The sequence below is a fragment of the Lissotriton helveticus genome, chromosome 3_1, assembly GCF_964261635.1.
Source record: "Lissotriton helveticus chromosome 3_1, aLisHel1.1, whole genome shotgun sequence".
Taxonomy (NCBI): domain Eukaryota; kingdom Metazoa; phylum Chordata; class Amphibia; order Caudata; family Salamandridae; genus Lissotriton; species Lissotriton helveticus.
In genome coordinates, this window is record NC_136061.1 from 458,357,458 (window position 1) to 458,384,172 (window position 26,715).

The window sequence follows — 26,715 nt, forward strand, 5'->3', positions numbered from 1 at the left end:
GTTGCTGAGCTGCCCCAGCAGGTCTGGTTCACAGAGTGGTGTGGCTTTTGTGATCTTGTTATGCCAGCCCCATTTCCTATTCACCCCGTGCCAGACTTCCACTGTGCGTGCGGTGGGTCCCGTGAGATTGTGCTTGAAAAGATGTGTGTAAAGTCCCCTACTGTAGCCCTGACCTAAAAGCCACCGGTCTGTCCGGAAGTTTGGATCATCAGATTCCCCACGACCCACCTGTTGACTGCTACCAGTTGGGACGCCTGATAATAAAGTCTTTTGTCTGGTAACGCAATACCCCCATCATACCACACCATTGTTTACTTTTTCATAGCAATGCGCGGGGCCCAACCATCCCACAGGAGTCCCTGCACAACGCTGTCGATACTAGCGAAGTAAGTGTCAGGGATCGTGTTAGGGGTGCTTTGCCAATGCATAGAGAATACGCTGTAGTGCTAACATCTTAAAGAGGGCTGCTCATCCCAAGAGAGTAAGGGACCGCCAATATCTGGCGTTGGACTGAAGACGTGCGAGGGGAGCGAGCAAGTTGAATTCATAGAACAAAGTCTGACCTGGCGTTATATAGAGGCCGAGATACTTGTAGCCCTTTGATGCCACCGGTATGTCGTATCCTCTAGGGTTGTATGGCGGTGCACTCCACAGCACGTACAGTTGTGACTTATTCCAGTTGATAGTATACCCAGAGTGGGCGCCAAATATGTGGAATATATGGAGGACATGGCGGAGAGAGTGGGAAGGCGAGGCCATATACAGGAGGATATCATCCGCATATAGGGAAATACAGTCTTCGTGGTCCTCGATCCACTTCAAACCCCTAATCCACGGGTCTCCCCTGACCCAAACTGCCAGCGGCTCTAGTACTAAGGCAAATATCAAGAGAGGCAGAGGGCACCCCTGTCTAATGCCCCTCCCCAGCGAGAATTGTCTAGAGACATGGTTGTTGACCGTCACATGTGCGGTTGGGCGGGCATAAAGCAATCTGATCCACTTTGTAAAGTTTGGACCAAATCCCATCCTTTCCAGCACTGCAAATAGAAAATCCCACTCTATGGTGTCAAATGCCATAGATTCACCCAACAACAGTAAAGCGGCATACTCTCTGATCCTGTCACGTCTGCCAAAACTCCATGCACCTGCCTTAGGTTGAGGGCTGTATTCCTCCCCGGCATAAACCCAGTTTGATCAGGGTACACTAGTACTGTAATACAGGGGATATGATAAGTCTGTTGGCCAACAGTTTCGCCAATATCTTCGCCTCAACCATAACGAGCGAAATTGGTCGATAAGACCTACAATCATCGGCGGCTTACCTTGTTTGTGGATGACCACGATGGATACCGTCCTAACATCAGCTGGTAGCTCCACTTTATCAAGGCTTTCAGTATACATGTGTAGCTAGTGGGGAAAAAGTTTAGAAGCCATTGGCTGCAAGAGTTTGATTGGGAGCCCGTTGGGTCTCATGGCTTTACCCGAGCGGACATCTTGGATAGCTTTCTGAATTTCAGCCTCTGTGATCTCGCCCTCTAGGGAATCTCGATTGTGTGTGGACAGACATGCAACTTTGATGTTTGAAAGAAGGTCCACAGCTGCAGATGGCTGGACCGTCTCAGAGGATGCTTAAACCGACGAGAAATCCGAAGCGAACGTGTCGGCGATCTGCTGGGGATCAGTAATTGTATCTACATTGGCCCAGCGCATTGAGTGAACCCATCTGGACAGTTGTTCTTGTTTTCTCCAGCCAGGCCAGGAGTTTACCAGTCTGTTCACCATGCTCATATATCCTATGACGGGTGGAGGCTATTAATAGTCGAGACGGAACATCGCTAGGGAGTGTTGCATCTCTGGATCAGGGGGTAAGTGCCAGGGCTTTTTTCCTAGCTAGAATATTGTCCTCAAGTTCTGGGATGCGATTGGTAAGTTCCCTCTTATGACCGACCATCAACGATAAGGCTCTCTTTTATTACGGCGCCAAATGCTCCCCATAAGGTGCAGGCAGAGTCAACTGACCCCGCATTTTCTTTGAAATGGGAGTCCGCTTCCTTGAGCAGCGCTTCCTTAATGTGGGGTACTTTTGAGCGCCCAAGGGTTTATAGTCAGAGTAGTGCGTCGCTTGTGTAAGTAGAGTGCAAGGGTTGTGAGGACGGGGGAGTGGTCAGAAATTCCGCGTGCGAGGCACCTACTTTTAGCTTTTTGATTTTGATTGTATCGACCCAGATAATCTGAACTTCTGTTTTTTCATTTAGTGCTGTCCACCTCGTATGTTTTTACTGCTTTGTAGCATTGCCAAACGTAATAGTACTCCATATGTTGGTGACAGAAGGGAACCACACTTGGGCTTAAAAGTGTTTAAAACTATCATTTGCTGGTGCGTCTCTTTTGTCTCTCTCTACTTTCAGCTGTGATCAATTAACTGCTCTGCTACTAGTCTTCATTTTCGTATATTTATATCACTATTTGTTTTGCCATATATGAGGCTGCTTTAATATTGTGAGTAAATTAACGGAGGACAACTCAATACTTATCTTCGCATGCCAATGTTTTCCAAATTTCGTTTTTCTCAGATAACTCATCCATTCTCAAGATCTCACTGAAACACAACAATAAAGCTTTGGCTATGGCACTGTCTGCAGAAAAGGAGAAGTGTCGGCGATTAGAATTTGAGCGAATGTACCTGCAGAAAGAAGTCAAAATGGTCCATTTCCACAATGCTGTTCTTCGCCAAAACATGAATGCAGTGGTATGATATTACTTTATATCCAGCGTTTATCTGCAAACTGTGTGGATCTTTATAAACATATGTAAACTCTTGGTGAGGTAAGCATGCTTACTGTCTGCATGTCTGGATTGGATCTTTGAGAGATTTTCCTCCTACCGCACATGCCAATGAGAGCAGCATTCACGCACAGCGCAGCTCATATGAGCAGCAGTTCTCAACTGCTGACTCTCACAGTGTGCAAGTTTCTGATAGATACATCTGCCGTGTGGATTCCTCACCTTGTGAATATCCCCTTGGGTCAGCAACATTCGGAAATTCTTTTTCGTAGCCTCGCGCCGACGTGGAATTGGACGTCATAGAGACACGAGATTGCTCGCGACTCCGCTGACGTCACCGACGCCTACAATAGGCCCACGCCGGCGTGATGACATCAGTTCCCTTTTTTCCGCGTCGTCTACGCTAACGGTTATCGGAAATCTCTGTAGCCAACTGATACTTTGTTGCCTTTTTGTTTCTAATTTCTGCTTCTTTGTATCCTGTCTCTTCGAAAATGTCAACAAAGAAGACCGGCTTCAAGCCCTGCAGAGAATGCGGCAAAATGATCTCGATTACCGACCCGCACGATGACTGCATCTGGTGCTTGAGCTCCGACCACGACGTCGAGAGTTGTTCCTCTTGTCGAAAGGTGAACCCGAAAGCTCTGAGGGAAAGAGAGGCCAAACTCCTGGTGGCAAAATTAAAAGCTGGAAAAGGAAGAACATCGAGGTCTTGTTCTCGGAGAGAAACATAGAGGTCGAAGTCTAGGTCTAGATCTTGGGAGGAGTCGTCTTCGAGGTTGGCTTCGGATCATACTTCGAAGTCGAACAAGAAACATAAGAAGAGGAGACATGAATCCCGACGTTGTTCTGGTAAGGAGTCGGATTCGAGATCGAAGTACCGAAGAAGGTACGTTATAAGGTGGTTACTCTGGATGTCTCTGAACCAGAAGGTGAGGCTTCACCTTCGGAGTCGCGTGTTCAGTCTCCGGCTCGAAATCCGTCTCCGGCGCCGTCCTCGGCCCGTGACGAAGAAGAGGTTCAAGTGGATGTGGATTCCGCGCCTATTGAAGAGCCGAATCAGATTCCTCCACAAGACCAGCCTTAGGGTTTCCAACCTGCATTTCCAACCCCAGGTCAGGATCCATCTGCATTTCTTAATGCTATGTATGGTGTCTTTTCAAGGGCATGGTACCCCTCTGGTGCACCTTCTGGTCCCATGGGTCCGCTGGCTTTCAATCTAGGAGTCCCTCACTCCTATCCTCCTGCACCTTTTATGCCTTATATGCCAGCCCCGACGCCGCCATGGCAATTTCAGGCTCCACCGAGGCCGTCTACGCCGATTCCGACGTCACCCGCTCCAGAGCGACCTCGAACATACGACTAAACCATTGGATTCGATACCGACGTCGATCCCGACTCCAGCTGAGCCGTTGGTGGATCCGGCTGCAAGACGTGTGAAGGAGAGGTCCAGAAGGGAAGCACAACGCCTTTTGGAGGAAAGAAGGTATATAGAATCTCATCCTGATTTAGAAGAAGATGAATGGGATGAAGATAGTTTTGATGAGCTAGCTGATGCTAGTAGTCTTGATATCTCCCCAGAGTGGGAATTACCTTCAAGCTCTGATGCACCTTCTAAGGATGTCCAACCTTACCATATGGTAATGAGGAAGGCGGTAGATCTTCTTAAATTAACTTTACCTACAGTGGAGTTTAAGTCCAATCTTCTGACTGAGGTTTTACATTCTCCTAGTTCTGTAATAGAACCGTTACTTCCATTTAATGACGCCTTGACAGAGGCCATTTTGGAAGTGTGGAAGAAGCCACTGTCAAATTCTGCGGTTTCCAAGAGTGTGGCAAGGAGATACAGGGTTGCACCTGAGGACCCTGCTTTTTTGACTTCTCATCCTTCACCAGAGAGTTTAGTCATTCAAGCTGCTTGTTCTAAAAAGAATGTAAGTGCCTTTCCCCAAGTTCCGTATGTAAAGGAGACAAAGAAACAAGATCAGGTGGCAAAAAAGACCTTCTCCTCTGCAAGCATGGCTTTGAAGTCAACTAATGCTACTTGTCTGATGGGGAGGTATGTACATGCCCTTATGGATTCTTTGCCTGTTCTAACTCCTAAAGTTCCTGATGCCAGCAGAAAAGAATTTGAGGAGGTGATCTCAGATGCGCAAGCAGCAGCTCGCCAAGTTATACAAAGTGGTCTGGACACTGCATACTCTGTGGCACGTATCATGGTCACTGCTGTCGCCACTGAAAGAGCTGCTTGGTTGAAATCCTCAGACTTTTTAGCGGATGTTTAGGCGACCTTATTGGATCTTCCTTTTGATGGGTCTGGCCTCTTTGGGAAGAAGGCTGATACAGCTCTTGAGAGATTTAAAGATAGTAGAGCAAATGCTAAATCTTTGGGTCTTCAAATAAGGAGCTCTTCAACCAACAAGAGATTCAGAGGTTTTGGTCGCTCTTCCTTTCGGAATTACCGACAAGGTCAACAGCAACAACAACAGCAGCAGCTGCAAAATTCCATGTACAGGTCGTCCAGAGGAAAGCAAAGATCGCGTCCTCGTGGACGTCGGGCCTCTTCTCCACCCCTTCCTCCAACCCCCCTGCCTCAGAAAAGCAGTCCTAAATCCGCCATTCAGGATCATGTGGGTCCGGTGGGGGGTCGGATTGCCCATTATCTACAAGATTGGGAATCGGTTACATCAGATCTTTGGGTTCTCAATCTTGTAGAGAATGGGTATGCCCTTCCCTTTCGGGAATTCCCTCCCAATTACCCGCCTTGCCAAGGTTTTTGCACCAAGGAACATCTGTTACTTCTGCAGGAGGAAGTGCAGACTCTTTTAAGAAAGGGTGCGATGGAGGTGGTTCCAGAGCAGGAATGGGGTCAGGGATGCTACTCCCGGTATTTCCTGATACACAAGAAGGATGGCAGACTCCGTCCAATCCTGGATCTCAGGATCTTGAATCTCTATCTGAAGCAGGAGAAATTCAAGATGCTCACCCTTGCTCAGGTTCTTCAAGCGCTGCTAGAAGAAGACTGGATGGTGTCAATCGACTTGCAGGATGCATACTTTCACATCCCCATCCTGAAGTCGCACAGGAAGTATCTCCGTTTTACGGTGGGATCGCAGCACTATCAGTTTGCGGTCCTTCCGTTTGGGCTTACTACTGCGCCTCGAGTCTTCACCAAGGTGATGGCAGTGGTGGCGGCACATCTCAGAAGGTCAGGGATTCCTGTATTCCCTTATTTGGACGACTGGCGGATCAAAGCAGAGTCATCAGAGATAGTGCTCCGCCATCTGCAAGAGACAACCCAGTTGTTGTACAGGTTGGGTTTTTCGATAAATGTGCCCAAATCTCACCTGGTGCCCTCCCAGCGCAACCTGTTCATAGGTGCTGTACTGGACACAACTGTATGTCGTGCATTCCATCCTCCTCAAAGGATTCGCGACATACAGGAAATGATTCCTTTATTTTACAATGGAGCGGTCGTTCCAGTCCTGAAGGTCCTTCGCCTGCTCGGTCTGATGGCTTCATGCATTCTGTTGGTCAACCATGCACGCTGGCACATGAGGGCGCTCCAGTGGTGCCTCTGCAGACAGTGGTATCAGCACAACGGAGATCTCAGGGAGTCAATGAGGATCTCCAGAGAAGCTGCGGCGGATCTGTCTTGGTGGAGCGTGGAAGGCGACCTGTCTCAGGGGAAGCCTTTTCAGTTGCCTCCTCCGGTGGCCACAGTGATAACTGATGCATCCACTCTAGGGTGGGGTGCTCATCTGGGGGATCTGGAGATCAAGGGTCTTTGGTCTCCAGAGGAAAGGTTGCTTCATATCAACCTTCTAGAATTGCGGGCGCTACGTTTGGCGCTCAAGGACTTCCTCCCTTCCCTTCGCGGTCGTTCAGTCCAGGTCCTGACGGACAACACGACCGCGATGTGGTACATCAACAAACAGGGAGGAGTGGGGTCGCAGTGTCTCTGCAGAGAGGCTCTGCGTCTCTGGTCCTGGGTTCAGGGCCATCCGATTTGTCTGATGGCAAATCATCTGGCCGGAGTTCTGAACGTTCGTGCAGACAGTCTCAGTGGTTCACGACATCTTTCAGATGTGGGGGACTCCTCGGGTGGACCTGTTCGCCACTCGCGAGAATGCTCACTGCCTGTCTTTATGCAGTCTCCAGTATCTGATGCAAGGAGCCTTGGGGGACGCGTTTCAGTTGAGTTGGGGAAATCAACTCCTTTACTCGTTTCCTCCCATACCTTTGATTCCTCGGGTTCTGAGGAAGATTCGCCAAGACCGGGCCCAAGTCATATTGGTCGCTCCGGACTGGCCAAGAAGGGTGTGGTATACAGATCTTCTCCACCTCTCCACTCACCCGCCACTCCGTCTCCCTCTCAGGGCAGACCTCCTCTCTCAGATGGAGGGGCAGGTTCTATACTCCCACCTCCAGACATTACACCTTCATGCCTGGAGATTGAACGGGGCAACCTGAATTCCTTTTCCCTCCCGCCTGACGTTGTGGATGTCATCTTGTCAGCCAGGCGTGACTCCACTAAGTCCATCTATTCTTATAGATGGTCAAAATTTGTCACGTGGTGTGGGGATAAATCTATTGACCCTTTGAGAGCCCATTTGTCTGAAGTTCTCCAGTTTGCCCTCTCTCTGGCGCAGCAAGGGCTTGCTGTTGCCACAGTTAAGGGCTATCTTTCAGCGCTGTCGGCATTTCTCTGTTTGCCTGATCAGCCATCTCTTTTTAAGTCTCCTGTAGTTTTAAGGTTTTTGAAGGGCCTCACAAATAAGTTCCCTCCTACTCCTTTTATTGTGCCTCAGTGGGACTTAAATCTTGTCTTGACTTTTTTGATGGGTGCTCCTTTTGAGCCTCTTCACAAATGTCCTTTGAGGTTTTTGACTCTTAAGACCGTCTTCCTCGTTGCAATAACCTCGGCAAGAAGGGTAAGTGAGCTTCAAGCTTAGTTCTGAGCCCCCTTTCTTGACCATTCATGCTGATCGAATGGTTCTTAGGACCAGGGCTGCTTTTCTTCCGAAGGTGGTTACTCCTTTCCACCTTGGTCAATCCATTACCCTCCCTACCTTTTATCCTCCCCCACACCCTTCTAAGGATGAGGAGAGGTTGCACCGTCTGGACCCCAAAAGGGCGGTGTCCTTTTACTTGGACAGATCTAAGGACTTTCGTTTGGATGACCAGCTCTTCATTGGGTTTGCTGGCTGCAAGAAAGGAAGAGCGGTCCATAAAAGAACCTTGTCGAGATGGATCGTCCTCTGTATAAAGATCTGCTACTCTTTGGCCGGTAAGGAGCCACCAGAGGGTGTAAGGGCTCATTCTACAAGAGCTAAGTCGTCAACCTCTGCATTGGCTAGAGGTGTTCCTGTAGAGGATATTTGTAGAGCGGCAACTTGGTCTTCCCTCCACACTTTCGCGAAGCATTACTGCTTGGATTCCGAGGTGAGGAGGTACGGTCATTTTGCACGCTCTGTCCTCCAGGATTTCCTGGTTTAGAAGAGTGGACACCCTCCTCCGGGAGTGGGGACTGCTGTGGGACTCTATTCACAAGGTGAGGAATCCACACGGCAGATGTATCTATCAGAAGAACAAGTTACTTACCTTCGGTAACGCCTTTTCTGGTAGATACAATATCTGCCTGTGGATTCCTCACGGACCCCCCCCGCCTCCCCGTTGTCCACTCTTCTATGCCAGAGTTTATGTAATGTGTTTATTTTATTGTCAAGGAGTTGTTTATTTCAAATGTTTTATTGCATTTGCTTCACACTGTGTGTGTTACCTTGATATTTGTACTGCGTATACTGTGTATATGTCTACTGTCATTGGTCCGTCCGTGTGCCTCGAAGGCACGGAAATAAGGGCGGAACTGATGTCATCACGCCGCCGTGGGCCTATTGTAGGCGTCGGTGACGTCAGCGGAGTCGCGAGCGATGTCGTGTCTCTATGACGTCCAATTCCACGTCGGCGCGAGGCTACGAAAAAGAATTTCCGAATGTTGCTGACGCAAGAGGATATTCACAAGGTGAGGAATCCACACACAGATATTGTATCTACCAGAAAAAGCGTTACCGAAGGTAAGTTACTTGTTCTTCATTGCTTGAAAACTGCCATTTAGTGTTAACTTGAGATGGTTGAACTTACTGTCTGCATGCTGAATAGGATCAATTTACACAACGTGCTTTTTTTATTGAAGTGGTTTTCACTTCGTTTCAAATTCTTCCCAAAAATGTGTCTATCTTGTCAGTTTTGTACATATAGATATCACGTTTTTCTGCCCTTATGGCGTTACTAGCAGCTATGAATAGCAGATGTTGCTATAACACAAGTTAACGGTACGCAATTTACTCACCTGCGAAGAATTGGAAGGCTATTTGGCCTTGCAAGTATTTGAAAAAGCTAGCTGATGCCCCTTGCTTGTTTGAGATGCAGACATTCAATTTACTGAGCCATACCATTGGCACACGTTTCATTTTTAATTTTGAACAAGTTTTAATTTTATTCTACTCTGGATTTGCTTGAACCAGATGCAAGTCTCTTAAAAAGCTTCCAAAAAGAAAGTGAGCTTTTTCAAATAATTTGAGTGCTCCATGCTTAAATGTCCATTCTTGTACCTCAGCCCCATCACTGTACATGGCCTCCAATTTCCTCAACCAGTACTGTTTTTTCCCTTTGCCGAGTCTAGTGGGTGTAGTATTTACTTCTCTGGTGCGTCTCCTTTTGGATCGCTCTGTTTTGTACTTTCCATTCTGGCGCAGGAGTGTTTTTATTACGGTTTTTGACTTGATTGGATCTTTGAGAGATTTTCCTCCTACCTCACATGCCACTGAGAGCAGCATTCACGCACAGTGCAGCTCATATGAGCAGCAGTTCTTAACTGCTGACTCTCACAGTGTGCAAGTTTAATTTCTTGAAAACTGCCATTTAGTGTTAACTTGAGATGGTTGAGAGTGTGTGTTCTCAATTGCTAGAAGAAATCGATCACAAATGAGTCCCTGGGATTTAGTTACCAGACAAAAGTCCTATTTAAGGTAAATACATTTTTCTGGCTCCGGGCATGCGTCTGCACCTCCTTTTGATACTACTAAGGACCCCACCCGTGTTCTGGGATTTTCTCTGCCTTTTGAGGAAGACAATCCATTGGGTATATGCACTTCTGAGAACTTGGAAGGAAAGGAGCAAGCCACAAAGATTGGGGGTTTTGTGGTACAGAATAACGTGGGAAAACATAATGTGATTTGAATGGTACAGCATAATGGTGTTGTCTATGAATGCATAGCATCCTTGGGTTCATCAGGGTCCTCAATCAAAAGTCTGCAAAAGAGTGAGATGGGCCTTTTGTTTGAATCCTTCCCTTCTGAAGGTAAGCTATTCTCCATGAAGTTTCTCTCAGTTCATCTGTAAAGACAGTACGTGGATGTATGCTACTGCTGCATTGGAGTCCTTATTTCAAGGCTGTTACATCGCATGCAAGTACATCAGGGGTATTTACTTCACATAAATGTTTAGGTTCTGACATCACAGATAAATGCATTCTATTTGTATGTGTATATATGTGCATGTATGTGTGCATGTATTTATGTATACATATATATATTATGCAAATGTGTGTAGATGTGTGTGTGTATATGTGTGTGTGTATATGTGTGTGTGTATATGTGTGTGTGTATATGTGTGTATATATATATATATATATATATATATATCTATATACCATTTCCTGGCAGTGTGTGAAAGGAAGGGCTTCGGAGGGGAACGGGTCCTCTCTGTGAAGCACTCTGTTTCAAGAATAATTGTCATCCTGCATGCCCGACCTCTTCCCTACTCAAGGATATGAATATGCTGAAATTAACACGAAGGGACTGAACCTACTCAAGGAAATAATTACTCACCTTTTTGGACTACAAATACCATTGTGAACGAGCACTCCTTGTCAGCCACACCCACTTAGGGCGGATTTATTCAATAAAATGACGAATAATTTGAAAGGTGAGCTCTCACTCTCTCCGTGCAGAAGCCCATGATTAAGAGGCGCTCCTCAGCCTCGAAATGCGTCGGGCAGACCAGTACTTTTAACGAGGTTGGAAAAGTGGGATGAATGAGGAGGAAAAACCGAATGGTGGGGACAGTCGTGTGCCCTCTCGGAGCACAAGGGTGTTTGTTTGGGATATATATATATATATATATATATATATATATATATATATATATATATATATATATATATATATTCACTTAAAAAACCATAGGTTTCAGGCCTTATATAGTTAGGAATTAGCATTTAAAAAACCATTGAAATTGCTCCTATATAGTTAGTTGTACTAACTATATTTCGCGCACCCGCAATCCACTGCTGATGATGTCACATATTACATCATTCATGACATGGTCAGTGACATCACAACTATATAAGGCCTGAAACCTATGGTTTTTTAAGTGAATTTGCAAGGTTTTTTAAATGCTAATTCCTAACTATATAAGGCTTGAAACCTATGGTTTTTTCAGTGAATTTGCAAGGTTTTTTAAATGCTAATTCCTAACTATATCGGGGCGTGAAACCTATATTTTTTTTTCAATAAATTTCAAAGGTTTTGTAAATGCTAATTCTATTAGCGGATAACGTTTATATATGTTATTATCCTTCTGGGACCACCTGAGCGGAAAACGCGAAAGGGGGGCAGGGTTGAGACCCCCTAGCCCTTCTCAGGGGGTCCCAGAAGGACCACCAAGTGCAAATAAAAATGTATTTATTTTTAAAATCGCGGGGTACGCGCATGGTACGCGTACCCTACACGTACGGTGCGCAAACCCTGCGATTTCTTTTTTTTTTTTTTTTTTTTGCCCTTGGGGGTCCTTTTGGGACCCCCTGAGAAGGGCTAGAGGGTTGGGGGGTCTCTACCCTGCCCCTTTTTTGTGTTTTCCACTCTTGTGTTGGGCTCTCTTGTGCTTCAGTTCTCCTGAAAAATAAGATGGTGCCAACACTTCCTGGTTTGGAATGTTGACAGTCGACTGCCAGCCAATCAGAAGCTCGCGCATGTAAGGGTACGCGCGCGTACGGTGAGGGCATAGAGATATATAATTTGATCAAATTCAATTTTCTCAACAACTACTGGAGGGATTTTCACCCCATTTTGCCAAGTTTCGTGTAATTCCGTTCAGCCGTTCGGGCTGTAGCCGTGTCTAAAGGTCCCATAGAAAATGCCATTGAAAAATTTCAAATTAAATTTTCTCAAGAACTACTGGAGGGATTTTCACCAAACATAGCAAAGGCACATCTGCATACCAGGCCCTACCATTTTGCCAAGTTAGGTGTAATTCCATTCAGCCGTTCGGGCTGTAGCCGTGTCTAAAGATCCCTATGGAAATTAACATGGGGAAAACACGTTTTGCGACCCCCCCTTTCGGCCCCCGCTTGACGAATCCCACCGAAACTTTCAGGGAAGGAGCGGAGCTGGCCAAAATTCTGGAAAATTACGCACAGATTCCTCAATCGGCGCCAAAGTTATTCCCAATAGAATGTTGAGCGCATATAGATATATAATTTGCTCAAATTCATTTTCTCAACAACTACTGGAGGGATTTTCACCAAATATAGAAAAGGCACTACTGCATACCAGGCTCTACCATTTTGCCAAGTTTGGTGTAATTCCGTTCAGCCGTTCAGGCTGTAGCCGTGTCTAAAGGTTCTTATAGAAAATGCCATTTGAAACATTTCAAATTCAATTTTCTCAAGAACTACTGGAGGGATTTACACCAAACATACAAAAGGCACTGCTGCATACCAGTCCCTACCATTTTGCCAAATCTGGTATAATTCCTTTCAGCCGTTCGAGCTGTAGCCTTGTCAGAATGTGCCTATGGAAATTAACATGGGGAAAACACGTTTTGGGACCCCCCTTTTTTCTCGGCCCCCACTTGACGAATCTCCCCGAAACTATCAGGGAAGGAGCGGAGCGCAGCAAGGCAAATTTAAGGAAAATGGCAGGCAGATCCCTCAATCGGCGCCAAAGTTATTCCCAATAGAATGTTAGGAATTTCCTATGGTAACTAGGTCCTAACTATATATACATCTACTGGCGACCGCCAGTAGGGGGGGGGGGGTAGTAGTAGGTAGTTATAGTTAGGACTTACTTTTTATTAAAAATCTATTTTTCAGTTGCATATATCTTTGGCGCTGGTTGATGAATCTTCACGAAATTTTCTGAATACGTTTGACACTTGCATCAGCTTGTCCCTGGGTGGATCATTAAACGGGGGTCGAGAAAAAAGGTGGGTGTCCTAAAACGCGTTTTCCCTTTGTTAAATCCGTTCAGTTGTTTTAGAGATTTTAACCGGGAAACAGATTTGTGTACATAGGGGCCCGGATCCTCTACGAGTTCACACGCCACAGCAAAGTCTTGATTACCTGGTGGCACCTTCACAGAAAAGTAGTTGCCGGTATTTTGTCTGGTGGGGAAACGGTCCCGTGGGCTGAAAATGTGTTTGCAAATTAAATGACTGGGTCAGGTGAAATGTTTCTTGATCCCTTGTATAGTTTATAAAAGAGGGCTGAGCATTGTCCTAGAATCAGAAATGTGAAAAAAAAAAAATTGGGGGGCCACTTGCGAAATCTGCAGGTCCCCTTGTGTGTCTCTGCGGCTCCCCCAGTGTAAATCCGGGAGGGAGGATCCGTGAATTAAGTGCAACTGTAAAAAAAAATCTATATATTTTTGTGCTGTTCCTCTCCCAACTACTCACATCCCCATACAGATGCTACCAAACCCACTCACACCCACACATCCATTCTCACACCCATACCCATACAGATACAGTTATACCTATTCAAAAATCTAGAGACTCTCACATCCACACTAACCCCTATATAGACACTTTTACACCCACTCACACACCCATGTAGACACGGTCACACCCAATCAGATATCGTATAGATAGTTACATCCATCCATTCATTTCATGTCATCTGCTGCTGAGTTCAGAGATCATGCTCTAAACTTTTAAAAAGTAGAAGTATATAAATTGCCTCGAAGTCCCGCATGTTTGGCCCTGCCCCATTTACATTGGTGGTATTCCACATCTTCCCGCCCTTTCCCCAGGATGATAGACGGCTTACTGGACAGCTTACTAAAAGACTCCACTAATGCATTCCCTGCCGGTTTTGGAGGCACGTTCCTCATGCCTAAGAATGCGATCGCATCTCCAACAAACAAAGAACCATTTACTTATGCAAAGTGCAATTCATCCATTAGTTAAAGTTAGCTGAGCTAACTAGAACTACTACATTTCTCTGGTTTTGTCGGAGTGTAATGTCAGCCTAACTATGAAGTCCCTGTTACCTTTGGTTATTTCAGTGGGGGGGGAATAAATATATATATACTTTATTTGAGGCACATGTCAATGCATATTACCAGTATATTGATGATGTGTACCTATTATGGCAGGGAACACAAGAAGAGGCAGTATCATTCATTGCAGCCATAAATGATAATTGCATGAATTTAAACTTTACCTCCACTATCAGTAAACTACAAATTGATTTCCTTGACGTGAGGCTTCAGGTCAACGAAGGGATATTATGTACTACGCTATTTCGTAAACCCACAGCTGGGAACATAACGATACATGCTGAAAGTTCCCACCCTAAACACCTTATAGTGAGCATCCCATATGGCGAAATTCTAAGATTGAAACGCATTTGTAGTGATGATGCAGATTTTTTGACATGCCAAGAGGAAATGTGCAAGCGTCTCAAATACAGAGGATACAGCAATAAAATTATTCAAAATGCCATTGCTAAAGCTAGTGAGCGTCCTAGAAGCACCTTGTTCACTAAGCTCCATACTGGTAAGAATCCAGGGAAGGAAGTTTCTGATAATCCTAGATTTATCACCACTTTCTCTAGGCAAGAGAGAAGAATTGGAGCTATCATGACTAAACATTGGCCAATTGTTTTGACTGATGTGATGTTACAAGAAAGGTTGCCCAAAGTACCATCTATTACTTTTAGAAGAGGTAAATCGAACTTGATAAAAACTCTCCAGAAACTAGGAAACCACCACTTTGGTTACATACTGCCAATGGCTTTAGACGCAGTACCTCTTATCGAGCCTGCAAATTTGGGTGCAATAAGACCAGTTATTGCACACATTTTAAAACGTCTCCTGTCCCAATAATAGGCAGTTATAATTGTAAAACCGAATGTGCAGTTTACGTTTTAACTACATTGGTAGTACTAAGCAGCCAGTGCACGTTAGAATATTGCAGCACATGAGGGCAATACTACACAACGATCCTGCTTACCCTGTGGCCAGACACTTTGCCAGTTGCCATGGTAAAGACATCAATTGTCTATCATATTATGTTAGTGCCATTCCGAAATCCAAGAGGGGTGGCAACAGAGAACGCCAGCTCAGGCAACTGGAAACAAAATTCATATTAGAGTTTGATAGTAAGTGGCCACAGGGATTAAACAACACAGAAGATATGCACACCTTTCTGTAAGGATACAATGGATTGTTGTGTTGACAATAACAATGGTTACAATTTGGTTGTCTTGTAATTTCCTGATACCAACGCAGATTTATAAGAATTTCCAAACAGTCAGCTGAAACCTTTTCTAGACCTCGCCTTGATTGTTTTTACAATGTAATGGTTTTTTAGCAGTATGTCAATCTTTGTAATAATTTTATCAATTTTTAATATTTTACCCCGGACGGAGTATTTTATTAATGATGAATTACATTACATGCTTGCTATCAACTATATATATATTGTATTTTATAATGTTAATCAAGGTCTTAATATATTTAATATTGCACTGCACTTTTTTATGCTACTTTGCACACAACTGTTTTTTGCACTGTCTTGTTAGTTCCTAATTTAGGACCTTTCTGCACTAAGCACTTTTATTGGGTGATTTGGTTGCCTGGATTTATCCAGTTAGAATTGCAATGCACATGGGCAGTGCATGAGTGAAATGTCAAACTACAACTTCAATACAATATGGATTCATCCAGATAGAAATTTTTGTGCATTCATGTACATTTTTATATTTGTATCTCAATAACTATAGTTATTGCTATATTTGCTAATATTAATGTGTGCGAATTACACAAAACATTTTAAAGTTAATGAATAGCGTATAAGCATGTATTTGTGTCAGGTATAGAAGTAATACTTTGCACACTGTGCTTTTCAAGTCTTTTCACACTGCCGTTTGACCCTGTGACTGTTTCTGTAATGCAACCCAGGTGTGCACTTTCACCATATGTATATAAAGAAAAAAATGGCGCAGTTTAAGCTGAATGTGATCAAGGGCTGCATAGCCCGAAACGCGTCGTCGTGAGTGGTGACTAATAAAATATTAATTGCCTGAAAACTTTGCTGCAGAGGCCTGAGTCTCCTTCCTCGCCGGGGGCTTTCTGGAATCTATATCCACTCAAACACTTCTCACCCACCGGTAGAAGAACAAAGGACACAGCAGGGGTATCACTGGGGTTCAAAGGCTGCTTTATTTGATGATTTTAGGTAGACCGGTTTCAGCATGTAGCTTTCTTCAGTGCCAGCAGTCTAAGTGGCGTTTCCCACCAAAAGTCTTTACGGTATAGCCCCGCCTTCTCAGTGGAATGAGGCTCACCTGCGCTGGATTCATCTTCACACTGCGCAAATATATATATATATATATATATATATATATATATATATATATATATATATATATTATCCAAGAGTGTCGAACCTTAAAACTAACAAAAGTGAGCCGCCACAAACGACCAGTTTCTTGCCAAAAAAGGTTTAATTTGCACAGAAATCCAATGCGTTTCGGTAGTTACATCTACCTTGTTCACGGTCAGTTTAAACTTTCAAAAAGCATTGTTTAAATTGCCCCTGTGTACCCAGGAAGTTGTTGTTTCACTTCCGCCCGCAGGGAATTCTGGTCCATGTAGTTTACCTTATCAAACATCATTATTAAGGTATTTGTGGGAGCCCCCATATACAAACTTTTCAAACAATAGACTAGAAATTAATTAATCTATAGAATAAAGCCCTCCAGTGGGCTTTTGACCAGAAATTGTTCTCAATGGTCTGTTATCAATGATAATGATTCATAAGTTCTGGTTAGTCCTGCCCTCCAGTGGGCTATCCCTTCGATAAGTTACCGTTGGGTGTTTTCTTACTATTTTGCTCACTGTTTCATCCAGTTGTTAAATGTTCCAATTCTTTCTTAGTATGTGCATGATTTCATTACTGTTTTGCGAATAATCCGTGATTAGTCTTATTGGTCTTGTTCTTCCTTTTTGTCTTGATTTGAGCATCTGAGACATTCTTCTCTGGGTTTTTCATTTGCTTTTATCCAGTACTTTTCTACATTGCCTGGGTTGTATTTACGATTTTTTAACCTTGTTTTTGTTATCGCACTATGCTTGTGCCACTCCGTGTCTTCGCTGCAAATTCTTCCAATGCGAAGAAACTCCCCATATGGGATATTGGAGATGAGTTACTGGCAAAACCTTTTTGCTACTCCTTACGTGTTGGTGCGTTGTTTACTGAGAGCGTGATTACTTTGCAAACGAGGAAAGGATATATATATATATATATATATATATATATATATATATATATATATATATATATATGGATATATATATGTATATATGGATATATATATGTATATGTATATATATATATACGTATATACGTGTGTGTGTGTATATATATGTGTGTGTGTGTATATATGTGTGTATATATCTTCCAGTAGGTAGTTCTAGTTGAGACCTAGTTTCCATAGGAAGAGCATTTTTTGTTTTGCCAGTAACTTTGGCGCCGCTTGACGAATGTTCACATCTTCAAAACGTATACTTTAGTCGGTTCAGCTGCTATGTTGAAAGTTTTGGGATGGTCCATCAAACGGGGTCGAGAAAAAGGGGGCCGCAAAACACATTTTCCCCATGCATTTTCCAATAGGTATTTTAAACACTACAGCCCGAACTGTAGAAAGCTAGATGCTAGATGCCTTGTGATTTGTTGTAAATCCGTTAAGTAGTTTTTGAGATATTGAAGGTTAAAGTATAGATCTCTAGGGACGCAAATCCTTGCAATGGACTTGCATAGCCACAGTCCCCGTGCTGTATTTTGATTGGCTGCCAACAATTCAACCAGGAAGTGTTCACATCCAACTCTCAAAAAATTAAAAAAATAAATAAAAGGGGGCAGGGTAAGAATACCTTTTAAAAAAAAAAAAAAAAATGTTTTTAAATGTTGCTACAGGTTTGCTGGTTGAGCCACAACAAAATTGAAAAAACATTTGGTGGGCCTGATCCGGGGAGCATATCAAAAATAAAGTAGCGCACTCGTGGGGCCGCCCTCCTAGGATTACTAACACCCCGGGGACCACCATCTACGTGTGTATTTTGCGCGCTAACTCTATCTCCTCCACGGAGCCCTAGGGACCAACCTGTGCTTATTTTCAAATACTTTACACATTGCCTCTTACTTAAGCCTGACCGCTCTGTGCCACGGTACCAAGGGGGTGAGCACAGGTTAATTTCGGGGTTGCTTGTACCTTACCCTGACTAGGATGATGATCACTCCGAGGTCAACCAGTAATACCAATGGATGGAATATATTTATGAGTTTTAAAAGTATATATCGGGCTCCTCCAACGAGCAGCTCCTGAGCTACTGGTAGCTCCCTAGCTACCTAGAAGAAGGTCTCTTTTCTGAACCCCCGCCTACTGAATTAGAGGTTTTTGCCTGTTAAAATTAATAGATGTTGCTAAAATCTAAAAATGTGTGTTCTTTCAGAAATTATAAGCTGATGTTGGAGAAAATTGTTAAAATTCCAAAATATATTTAAGCTGATATGGTTCATCACTCCAATACTTCATTAGGGACACGCATAACTAATATTGTTGACCCTCTGCTAGGGGCATTGCATTTATAGTTGTTTTATATTAACCATGTAGAGACGTTCCACATTGACAATGCATTTTTTTTGTTGCATTAGTGCCTGCTGCATTACGGTGATCCTGGCTGGTAACCTCATGTATTGTAATCATGTCTGATGTGGTCACTATGACAACTCTAATGATATGAGTAGGTCTGCATGATTCTCAGCACTGATTTTATAGTGCTTATTACACAAAATGTGTGCTCCTGATCTGTATAAATTACATTTTGCAGATTGAATCTTTTCTGGATACACATGCTGTGCAGTATTCCGCCATCTAGTGGTTAGGTGCGGAATTGTCTCTAAAAACCTTTTGTCCTTCTACTATTTTTGTGTTCTTTTTGGTGGGCGTTGACATACCTCCAATTAGTACACCTAATAATGCCTGAGTGCTACCTTTTTTTCTGCTGTTGGTTGTGGATGTATGCAGGAGGACTGGAAGAAGAAAGTGACAGAAAATACAGAGAAGAAGCTTTGAATTCTAATCCGGAGAGAAGGAGTCATCAAGGGAAGATACCTTTAAAAGGGTGGGAGCAGAGCAAGTTATTTTCACCCATGAACACTGAAAATGCGTCTAAGGGGGGCCCTGTAGTTGATGATAAAGACAACATTCCAGTTTCTCAAAAACTGACACCATAAATTTGCAAAGAAGGGCCACTACCCGGTCTGCAACCTCTGCCCGCCGGTGGACCATCGCTGCGAGGATTGTAACTTCTGCTCCGTATTTGCACCAAAGACCTTGAGGGTAAAACGGCAGAGAATAGCCCACCGTACCAAGCAGGGCAAACTTACGACCCCATCCCTATGAGATTTGGCCCTGTCCAGCGACGAGGAGGAGAACGTCGCTGAAGGTCAATAAGAGGATGCTGAGGCAGAGGTCCAGATCGTAGATGCTGATAAAAGGACCAAGAAGACGTTGAAAGCAGAGGTAACGGACACAGCGTCTTTTAAAAATCAGGGGCAGAGACCTGTAAATTGGAGACTAAAACCTCATAGACTGCGTCAAAACACTCTGCTTCTGCAAGCCGGTCCAAAGAGAAACTCTCCCTCATCCTTCGAGAAGGACACAGCAGCGGTTTGGACCCCAGACCGATCTAAGAAGTCCAAGGACAGGTGAGGACAGGTCACTCCAGCGTCGAAACAGGAGTGGCCTAAGTCGGAATGACTTGTATCAATTCAATTCATGAAGCTTTATTCGGCACATAAAAAAATGACCATAAAAGCACAAAATATGTACAATGTCAATATTACAGAATACAAAACATAAAAGAATAGCATAAAATACAGTGTTCCTAAAATAGCATACTTTTACGTGCCTTAATAGAACAATTTAAAAAGGTGGCAGTATAAAAGCAGATCTCAGCAGACTCCATGTTAAATAGCAAATTCATCGCCTGATTAACAGTACATGCACCATATTTGACAAACATGGGTTTCAGATAAACTAATCAAATTCATGTACAGTTTACAAATCAATAAAATGTGCAAAGTGCTCTGTTTGGTAACACCATCACACAGGCAAGGCCCAACTGGATATTTTTTAAGGTTCAGCCTAGTTAGTACAAACTTATGGGATGGCCTAGTCACCATTGATAAGTAGCCTGGCAAGCCTTCATTCATGTTGTATTTACTGTAAAACATTACTGTGGACATAGATCCAAAGGCTGAGACCCGTTCCCTTGCTTTTTGGGCAAGGAATGTAGTTTTCAGCTGTGCTTTGGATATCTTAGATGCGGCACTAGGGTCATTCAATACATTAATATTAAATATTTCTACATAGCAGTCGGCAACATATTTTAACCACGGGATATTGCGGAATTTATCCATTGACAAGCAATCCTCTATAATAGATCTATTAAATGCTTTCTGATAGATACATCTGCCGTGTGGATTCCTCACCTTGTGAATATCCCCTTGCGTCAGCAACATTCGGAAATTCTTTTTGTAGCCTCGCGCCAACGTGGACTCGGACGTCATAGAGACACGACATCGCTCGCGACTCCGCTGACGTCACCGACGCCTATAACAGGCCCACGCCGGCGTGATGACATCAGTTCCCTTTTTTCCGCGTCGTCGACGCTAACGGTTTCGGGATACTCTGTAGCTTTACTGGTGACTTTGTTACTATTTTTCTTAGATTCTCCATTCTCTGCCCCTTTTTCTTCGATTGTCATGTCGACAAAGAAAACAGGTTTTAAGCCTTGTAGAGAATGTGGAAAGATGATGTCCGTTACGGACCCACACCAAGACTGCATTTGGTGTCTGAGCTCTGACCACGACGTGGATGGGTGTTCGTCGTGTCAGAAAATGAATCCGAAGGCTCTGCGAGAAAGGGAGTCAAAACTTCTTGTGGCTAAACTGAAGGCGAGTAAAGTTAGAAGATCTTCAAAACACTCGAAGAGATCGAAGTCGAGATCTCGTGAGGCGTCGGTCTCGAAGTCTTCATCTGATCATGCTTCCGGCTCTCGTAGAAAACATAAGAAGAGGAGACATGAGTCCCGACGTCATTCGGATGATAGGTCTGGCTCAAGATCGAAATCTCCAAAGAAAATGAAGTCGAAGGTAATTCCTCCACAAGTGTTGGATCAGGAAGGTGAGGCCTCACCTTCGGAGTCGATAGTCCATTCTCCGACTCCGGTTCCGGATCCGACTCCGGCTCCGTCTCCATCTTCGAATCCGGAGGACGCCGATGGAGTTCCTGTTGAAGAGGAGACTTCGAATCCTGTTAATTTAACAGATTCTAATCTGCCTCGAGGTCAACCTGAGCATCCACCATTTCCAGCTCCAGGTCAGGAACCTTCTGCGTTTCTAAACGCGATGTATGGTGTTTTCTCAAGATCATGGCACCCCTCTGGAGCACCTTCGGGTCCCATGGGTCCAATGGCTTTTAATTTGGGTGTACCTCACTCGTATGCTCCGGCACCTTTCATGTCATATATGCCAGCTCCGACCCCGCTGTGGCAGTACCAGGCTCCACGAGGTCGACTCCGATATAGACGCCGGCTCGACCGAAGTCGACGACTCCGGCTCCGGCGTCGCCGGCTCCAAGCAAGTCTATGGAACATCCTTCCAAGCCTTCGGATTCGATTCCGACGTCTGCTCCGGCGCCGTCGGATTCGACATTGGATCCGGCTGCACTTTGAGTTAAACCGAGGTCTAGGAGAGAGGCTCAACGTCTCCTAGATGAACAGAGATTTTGTGAGTCTCATTCAGACTTGGAAGAAGGGGAGCTGGATGGGAATGATTTTGAGGACCTGGCAGAGGCGAGTGGTCTTGAATTTTCTCCAGAATGGGCTTTACCTTCGGGGTCTGATACACCCTCTAGAGATGTTCAGCCATACCACGTTGTTATGAAGAAAGCAGCAGGACTTTTAGGTTTGACTTTACCTACTGTCGAATTTAAGTCAAATTTATTGACTGAGGTTCTTCATTCTCCGAACTCAGCGGTAGAACCTTTACTACCATTTAATGATGCTTTAACAGAGCCCATTATGGAAGTGTGGAAGAAACCTTTTTCTGCTCCTGCAGTTTCAAAAAGTGTGGCTAGGAGGTATAGAGTGGCTCCTGAAGATCCTGCCTTCTTGTCATCTCACCCTTCTCCTGAGAGCTTGGTGATTCAGGCTGCTTGTTCTAAGAAGTCGGTCGGTGCTTTTCCGCAGGTGCCTGGCGACAAAGAGGCCAGGAAACAGGATCAAGTCGCCAAAAAGACTTTTTCTTCTGCTAGTATGGCATTAAAATCATCTAATGCCACTTGCCTTATGGGTAGATATGTACATGCACTTATGGACTCTATGCGTTCATTGATCCCTAAGGTTCCGGAGGATAGCAGAAAAGACTTTGAGGAAGTTTTATCTGACTCTCAAGCGGCAGCCCGTCAGGTCATACAAAGCGGCCTCGATACTGCTGATTCGGTGGCAAGAATCATGGGCACAGCGGTTGCCACAAGGCGTTCGGCTTGGTTGAAGTCATCGGATTTTTCAGCTGATGTGCAGTCTGCTTTATTGGATTTGCCTTTCGATGGTGAAGGACTTTTTGGAAAGAAAGCTGACACGGCCTTGGAGAGATTCAAGGATAGCAGAGCAACCGCTAGATCTCTTGGCCTTCAGATCAGAGGTTCTACAACCAGGAAATTCAGAGGGTTTGGTCGCTCTTCCTTTCGTTCATATAGACAAGGTCAGCAGCCGCAGCAACAACAGCAGCAGCAGCAAAATACCTTGTATAGGTCATACAGGGGAAAGCAGAGAGCACGTCCTCGGACGTCAAGCCTCTTCCTCCTCCACCTCCTCCAACCCCTCAGCCGCGGAAAAGCAGCCCTAGATCCGCCATTCAGGATCATGTGGGTCCGGTGGGGGGTTGGCTTACCCACTTTCTACGGGATTGGGAATCGGTTACATCAGATCTTTGGGTTCTCAATCTCGTAGAAAATGGGTATGCCCTTCCCTTTCGGGAATTCCCTCCAAATTACCCTCCTTGTAAGGGATATTGCTCAGAGGAACACCTGTTACTCCTTCAGGAGGAAGTTCAAACTTTATTGAGAAAAGGTGCGATAGAGGTGGTTCCGGAGCAGGAAAGGGGTCAGGGATTCTACTCCCGGTATTTCCTGATACCCAAGAAGGATGGCAGGCTTCGTCCAATCCTGTATCTCAGGATCTTGAATTTTTATCTAAAGCAGGAGAAATTCAAGGTGCTCACCCTTGCTCAGGTTCTTCAGGCTCTGCTGGAAGAAGACTGGATGGTGTCGCTCGACTTGCTGGATGCGTATTTTCATATCCCAATCCTGAAGTCGCACAAGAAGTATCTCCGTTTTACGGTGGGATGGCAGCACTATCAGTTTGCGGTCCTTCCGTTTGGTCTTACTACAGCACCTCGAGTCTTCACCAAGGTGATGGCAGTGGTGGCAGCGCATCTCAGAAGATCAGGGATTCCTGTGTTCCCTTATTTGGACGACTGGCTGATCAAGGCAGAGTCGTCAGAGAGTGCTCCATCATCTGCAGGAGACAACTCAGTTGTTGTACAGGTTGGGTTTTTCGATAAATGTACCCAAGTCTCACCTGGTGCCCTTCCAGCGCAACCTGTTCATAGGTGCTGTACTGGACACAACTGTATGTCGTGCATTCCCTCCCCTTCAAAGGATTCACGACATACAGGAAATGATTCCTTTATTTTACAATGGAGCGGTTGTTCCAGTCCTGAAGGTCCTTCGCCTGCTCGGTCTGATGGCTTCATGCATTCTGTTGGTCAACCATGCACGCTGGCACATGAGGGCGCTCCAGTGGTGCCTCCGCAGGCAGTGGTATCAGCACAACGGAGATCTCAGGGAGTCAGTGAGGATCTTCAGAGAAGCTGCGGCGGATCTGTCTTGGTGGGGCGTGGAAGGCAACAGAACCTGTCTCAGGGGAAGCCTTTTCAGCTGCCTCCTCCGGTGGCCACAGTGATAACGGATGCATCCACTCTAGGGTGGGGTGCTCATCTGGGGGATCTGGAGGTCAAGGGTCTTTGGTCTCCAGAGGAAAAATTGCTTCACATCAACCTTCTAGAATTGCGGGCGATACGTTTGGCGCTCAAGGCCTTCCTCCTTTCCCTTCGCGGTCGTTCGGTTCAAGTCCTGACGGACAACACGACCGCGATGTGGTATATCAACAAACAGGGAGGAGTGGGGTCGCAGTGTCTCTGCAGAGAGGCTCTGCGTCTCTGGTCCTGTGTTCAGGACCATCAGATTTGTCTGATAGCAAATCATCTGGCCGGGGTTCTGAACGTTCGTGCAGACAGTCTCAGTCGGCAGTTCTCTGCCGACCACGAGTGGAGGCTTCACCCAGAGGTAGTTCACGACATCTTTCGGATGTGGGGGACTCCTCGGGTGGACCTGTTCGCAACTCGCGAGAATGCTCACTGCCTGTCGTTCTGCAGTCTCCAGTTTCCAATGCAAGGAGCCTTGGGGGACGCGTTTCAGTTGAGTTGGGAAAATCAACTCCTTTACGCGTTTCCTCCCATACCTTTGATTCCTCGGGTTCGGAGGAAGATTCGCCAAGACCGGGCCCAAGTCATATTGGTCGCCCCGGACTGGCCAAGAAGGGTGTGGTATACAGATCTTCTCCACCTCTCCTCTCACCCGCCGCTCCGTCTCCTTCTCAGGGCAGACCTCCTCTCTCAGATGGAGGGGCAGGTTCTACACCCCCACCTCCAGACATTACACCTTCATGCCTGGAGATTGAACGGGGCAACCTGAATTCCTTTTCCCTCCCGCCTGACGTTGTGGATGTCATCTTGTCAGCCAGACGTGACTCCACTAAGTCCATTTATTCTTATAGATGGTCAAAATTTGTCATGTGGTGTGGGGAAAAGTCTATTGACCCTTTGAGAGCCCATTTGTCTGATGTTCTCCAGTTTGCCCTTTCTCTGGCGCAACAGGGGCTTGCTGTTGCCACAGTGAAGGGCTATCTTTCTGCGCTGTCGGCATTTCTCTGCTTGCCTGACCAGCCATCTCTTTTTAAGTCTCCTGTGGTTTTAAGATTTTTGAAGGGCCTCACAAATAAGTTCCCTCCTTCTCCTTTCATTGTGCCTCAGTGGGACTTAAATCTTGTCTTGACTTTTCTGATGGGTGCTCCCTTTGAGCCTCTTCACAAATGTCCCATGAGACTTCTTTCTCTTAAAACAGTCTTCCTTGTTGCAATAACCTCGGCAAGGAGGGTAAGTGAGCTTCAAGCTCTTAGTTTCAAGCCCCCTTTCTTGACCATTCATGCTGATCGAATGGTTCTTAGGACCAGGGCTGCTTTTCTGCCTAAGGTGGTAACTCCTTTCCATTTAGGACAGTCCATTACCCTACCTACCTTCTATCCTCCCCCTCACCCTTCTAAGGAGGAAGAGAGACTACACCGTCTGGACCCCAAAAGGGCGGTGTCTTTTTACTTGGACAGATCTAAAGACTTTTGTTTGGATGACCAGCTCTTCATTGGGTTTGCTGGCTGCAAGAAAGGAAGAGCGGTCCATAAAAGAACCTTGTCGAGATGGATCGTCCTCTGCATTAAGATCTGCTACTCTTTGGCCGGTAAGGAACCTCCAGAGGGTATAAGGGCTCATTCAACTAGAGCTAAATCTTCGACCTCAGCATTGGCTAGAGGTGTGCCTGTTGAGGATATATGTAGAGCGGCAACTTGGTCTTCCCTCCACACTTTCGCGAAGCATTACTGCTTGGATTCCGAAGTGAGGAGGGACGGCCACTTTGCGCGTTCTGTCCTTCAGGATTTCCTGGTTTAGAACAGTGGACACCCTCCTCCGGGAGTGGGGACTGCTGTGGGACTCTATTCACAAGGTGAGGAATCCACACGGCAGATGTATCTATCAGAAGAACAAGTTACTTACCTTCGGTAACGCTTTTTCTGGTAGATACAATATCTGCCTGTGGATTCCTCACTGACCCACCCGCCTCCCCGTTGTCCACTCTTCTATACCAGAGTTACTGTAATGTAATGTATATATATTTTGCTGTCATGGAAATGTTTCTATTGCTTTTCTGCATTTGTTTTACACTGTGTGTTTTGCCCTTACTATTGTGTACTGTGTATACTGTATACCTTTCTACTGTCATTGGTCCGTCCGTGTGCCTCGATGGCACGGAAAAAAGGGCGGAACTGATGTCATCACGCCGGCGTGGGCCTGTTATAGGCGTCGGTGACGTCAGCGGAGTCGCGAGCGATGTCGTGTCTCTGACGTCCGAGTCCACGTCGGCGCGAGGCTACAAAAAGAATTTCCGAATGTTGCTGACGCAAGGGGATATTCACAAAGTGAGGAATCCACAGACGGATATTGTATCTACCAGAAAAAGCGTTACCGAAGGTAAGTAACTTGTTCTTTTCTTCCTGAAGCCATATCGACCGCCATAGCATTAATGGCCTCATTAATAGTAGATCATCTAAAAAATGGATATCCAATTTCCGGTGAATCAACTCAGTCGGGGCAGAGGAAGGTAAACATAAGAGTTTTCCTCAA

The 26,715-nt window shown here is 45.2% G+C and overlaps 1 protein-coding gene across 1 annotated transcript in view; it reads left to right on the forward strand.

Moving 5' to 3' along the window:
• The window catches only part of SGO2 (shugoshin 2), a 465,484-nt gene that overhangs the window by 51,123 nt on the left and 387,646 nt on the right, over window positions 1-26,715 (forward strand). The window contains exon 3 of the mRNA XM_078680340.1: window positions 2,574-2,749. Within this exon, the coding sequence (XP_078536466.1) occupies window positions 2,574-2,749 (176 nt within the window). The remainder of the gene's footprint in view (window positions 1-2,573; window positions 2,750-26,715) is intronic.